The sequence below is a fragment of the Phoca vitulina genome, unplaced genomic scaffold, assembly GCF_004348235.1.
Source record: "Phoca vitulina isolate PV1807 unplaced genomic scaffold, GSC_HSeal_1.0 scaffold1, whole genome shotgun sequence".
Taxonomy (NCBI): Eukaryota; Metazoa; Chordata; class Mammalia; order Carnivora; family Phocidae; genus Phoca; species Phoca vitulina.
Window position 1 is genome coordinate 111,691,503 of NW_022589704.1, and position 3,968 is coordinate 111,695,470.

At 54.9% G+C, this 3,968-nt stretch overlaps 1 protein-coding gene across 1 annotated transcript; it reads right to left on the reverse strand.

The window, feature by feature from the left end:
* Nucleotides 1-1,665: 1,665 nt before the first annotated feature.
* LOC116633747 (ral guanine nucleotide dissociation stimulator-like) lies at nt 1,666-3,471 on the reverse strand. The gene is made up of 3 exons (XM_032406379.1): nt 3,443-3,471; nt 2,374-2,567; nt 1,666-2,111 (listed from the first exon to the last, which is right to left on the reverse strand). Coding segments are annotated over exons 1-3 (642 nt in total). The 5' UTR covers nt 3,445-3,471.
* Between the last annotated feature and the right edge of the window lie 497 nt (nt 3,472-3,968).

Genomic DNA, 3,968 nt, shown 5'->3' on the forward strand with positions numbered 1-3,968 from the left:
ATGCTTGTGGGGGAGGACCCCTGAGGGGGGTGTGGGCAGGCTCTTCCCTGCTCTGTGGGTCACTGCCAGGGACCCTGATGGCCTCACTGCTGGCTTGTCCTCCTCATGATTTCAGGGCTCATCTCGAGTCTCCGGGGTCCCTCCTTTCCCAAACAAGGCGCCACCTTAATAAAGAGAGCATAGATAGAGGAGTCTGCGGCCAATACTCCAGAAATGTGGCTCAAGGGGGTTCCATTTGTTCCTCTAGGAATCAGTCCTAAAGAAACAGAGATTTATGGCACGGATGTACTTTTCAGTGTAATTCTGAGAGGCAAATCCGTATAAATGGCTCAACTGTTCAACAGCTGGGGCAGCTGAGGAAATGCTCTGTGGCCACTGAGAATGCCCCAGGGGGCAGGAGTGACAGTGTCTGTCCACTGTGGAGACGTCAGGTAGATCAAGAGCCCAGCCCTGGAACCCCCCTGCCCCACCATGTCACACACACACACACACACACACTCACACACACACACACACACAGCACTCAGAGGGAAAGGACTAGAAGATGGACTCATGTGTTAAGGGTGATTATTTCTTGGGAGAAGGAATGTGTCTTCTTTTCTTCATATTCAAATGATTATTTTACTAAATAAACATAATCTGGCTAATACCTAAAGAACTATTTACTTTAGTACCAAATATATTAGTAGTAAATGGGAAGATTTCATGTGAGATTTTAACATTTTTATAATATGCACATTACAATAGGATAAACGTGGTCTATCCAGGAAAATGAAAGAATTTAAAGGTGTCTCAAGGACCCAGACATTTCTCTTGTGGTTTCTGCCTTTCGAGGCATCCTTATAAATGGGAACCTATCCCACATAATGAAAAGACTTCATTTTGCGGCTTCCCAGAATCTTTGCATTGTCAGGAACATTCCTTTGTAATAAAAATGTTATTTTTATAAAAAATGGAAAAACATTATGAATCACTCTTCTGTTCTGTAACCAGACACAAAAGGCCATATTGTAGGATTCCAGGCACAGGAAAATCCCAGAACAGGTAAACAACAGAGACAGGGAGAAGAGCAGTGGTCTCTGTGATGGGAATGTTCTAGAAGTGAATGGTTGAGCAACACTCTGAGTGTACCTCATGGCACCTGGATATACAATTGAAAAGGATCAGAGGGGCACCTGGGTGGCTCCAGTCCTTAAGCTTCTGCCTTCTGCTCAGGTCATGATCCCAGGATCCTGGGACTGAGCCCCCATCAGGCTCCCTGCTCAGCGGGAAGCCTGCTTCTCCTGCTCCCTCTGCCCCTGCTTGTGTTCCCTCTCTCGCTGTGTCTCTCCCTGTCAAATAAATAAATAAAAACTTTATAAAAAAAAAAAAAAGAAAGAAAGAAAGAAAAGAAAAGGATCAGAGTAGGGGCGCCTGGGTGGCTCAGTTGTTAAGCTTCTGCCTTCGGCTCAGGTCATGATCCCAGGGTCCTGGGATTGAGCCCCGCATCAGGCTCCCTGCTCAGCGGGAAGCCTGCTTCTCCTCTCCCACTCCCCCTGCTTGTGTTCCTGCTGTCGCTCTCTCTCTCTCTCTCTCTGTCAAATCAATAAATAAAATCTTTATTAAAAAAAAAGGAAAAGAAAAGGATCAGAGTAAAATTTTATGTAAACTCAGATTCTACTTTATTTAACGAACAAAGTACAGGAAGCCATTATACAGGTGCATACAGACCACAAACACTACAAAGAATGCAATGACAGGGGAGGGGAAGCCGTCCTTCGGGGCTGTAGCCAGCACGAGCTGCTGCTCGGGGGCCGGGGCTGGTTGCTCCACTGAGGCAGGGGGCTGCTCGGGCCCGGCGGCGACCCCAGGACCAGGGCCTGGACCCTGCTCGACCTCCGGGTCGGGCATCGGTGCGGGTGGCTCTTCCAGCGCAGGAGCGTGAACGAGCGCTCTGACTAGCACCTGCGCCGGCGCCCGCGGGGCAGGGGGCGCCCCTGCTCTCCCTAGTGGCTGAGCCCCCGCAGCAGGGACGGGCTCGGCCCGCGGGGGCTCTGAGGCGACAGCAGGGGCCACAGAGCGAGCTGGGCCCAGTTCTTGCGCTCCTTCCGGATCTCGCTCCGGGGCTGGTGCTGTAGCTCCAAGAAGAGAAAGTATCGTCGGCCTGATGGGCTTCCCACGTCCCTCCAAGTGAAGGAAACTTTTCCCTCCTCTCAGTGCTGTCTGAGTCCAGGATCCGATCCCTGGGAGGTCTCCCCGGACGGCAGGCCATGGGGACAGGGATCTGGGACTACGCACTGCTCCCGGCCCAACCGCACTCTATGGAGGCTTGCTCTGCGTGGCCCGCCCGGTCCCCTCCACGGGCCCTCGCCAGGCACCCCCGGCCCTCCTCACCCCCAGCCTCTGGCTCCGGGGGCTCCAGGGCTTGCAGCTGTGACAGCAGACGCTGGGCACGGCGTTCCAGGTCCGAGCCTGGCATATGGAGGCCCATGTACGTGAGCAGCACGTTCAGGCGGGGAAATTCTGGGGGCTGGAAAAAATCCTGGGGATATTGGTCCAGCCATGTGCCCAGGATGGAGGAGATGGCCCTGGGGACAGACAGGTAGGCAGGGAGTCAGAGGACAAGGCACCCTCCCACACAGATGTCCCAGGGAACCCCTGAATGTCAGAGATCGGGCCTACTCCTTGTCCACCTGTGATCTGGAAGGACTGCCTGACACAGGCCTGGTCACAGAGGACAGGCTGCCAAAAGCCTTTGTGAGGGGGAGCCCTTGATCAATGGTGTGGCCATTTCTGTCCTTGTTGGGGGAGTCCGGGCACACTCCTCAGTCTGTGTCCTTGCCCACTTGCCACTTGGATTCAACTGCATGCGGCCAGGGAGGGGTGGTGTCGGGCCTTGTTCATTGCCCTCACTGCACACATCACTGCTCTGTGAATATCCAGCCAAGGAGGGAGCAAAGGGACTCTGTCTCGTGCCAGGCCTTCCCAGGACCCTCCCAATACCTCCAGCTTTACCTCCTGTGCCTAATGCTGCCTCATTCACTAGGTGCCATGAGTGGGTCTCTTTCCACTGACACTCCTCTCCCACAGGGTGGGGGACGTCTGTCCCTGAGCTCTCACTGGGTCTCCTGAGCACCTGCTGAGCACCCAGTGTCCAGGTTCCACCAGATCGCTGAGTGTGATGGCCCCACACTCCTTGTTCTGGGTCCCGGGATTGGGGTAGAGACAGGGCTGGGAGGGGGCAGGGATGGGCAATGACTCTCTCAGGGGCTGAAGTTGTCCTCCAGCCCCCTCTGCTCTCCCACAGTGCCCACAGCCCACCCACAGCTCCCCTTTTTCCCAGATTCCTAAAACAGGAGTCGCAGATGTGTGGGATGAGGGTCCAGCAGCCCCCCATCTCACAGTCCCCTCGCTGCCCTCATGGGGAGGGAATTCCCTCCCGTAGTAGCCGAAGCTCACTCACATGTTCCGCTGCTCCAGGGCTCCGCCGAGCTCATCAGAAGTAGAGAGAGTGCACCCATATCTAGAGGAGGCCAGAGGGGCACCACATGAAATGTCCTGTGGATGCCACCTCTCATCATGTCTAGTGTCACTGTCTGACCCCCGACTAGTCTGGAGCCCTGGGGTGCTGTCTGCTCTGTGCAGGGGTCAGTCAGCTCCTAGGGAAGCACCTGCACTGAGTGGGGCTTCCTGAATGCTTGATGAATGGAAGGGCCCCAACCACCCCATCACAGATACCTGAGTGGGCCTGGGCCCCCTGCTCAGCCCCAGGGATCCCTGCTCTGGTTTCACCCAGGACACGGACCCCAGATGGAGTCTCAAATCTCCCTTTCAAATGGCAAAACAGCCCAGCTGGAGACCATAGTGACAGTGAGGGATGAGGCAGAGGATTCCTCGTGAGGAGCAGGACAATGATAAATGAGCACAACCACAGCCCCTTTAGCAGGCCTTTCTGCAGGCCCAGGCCCCCAGGTGTACTTTCCCTAAAG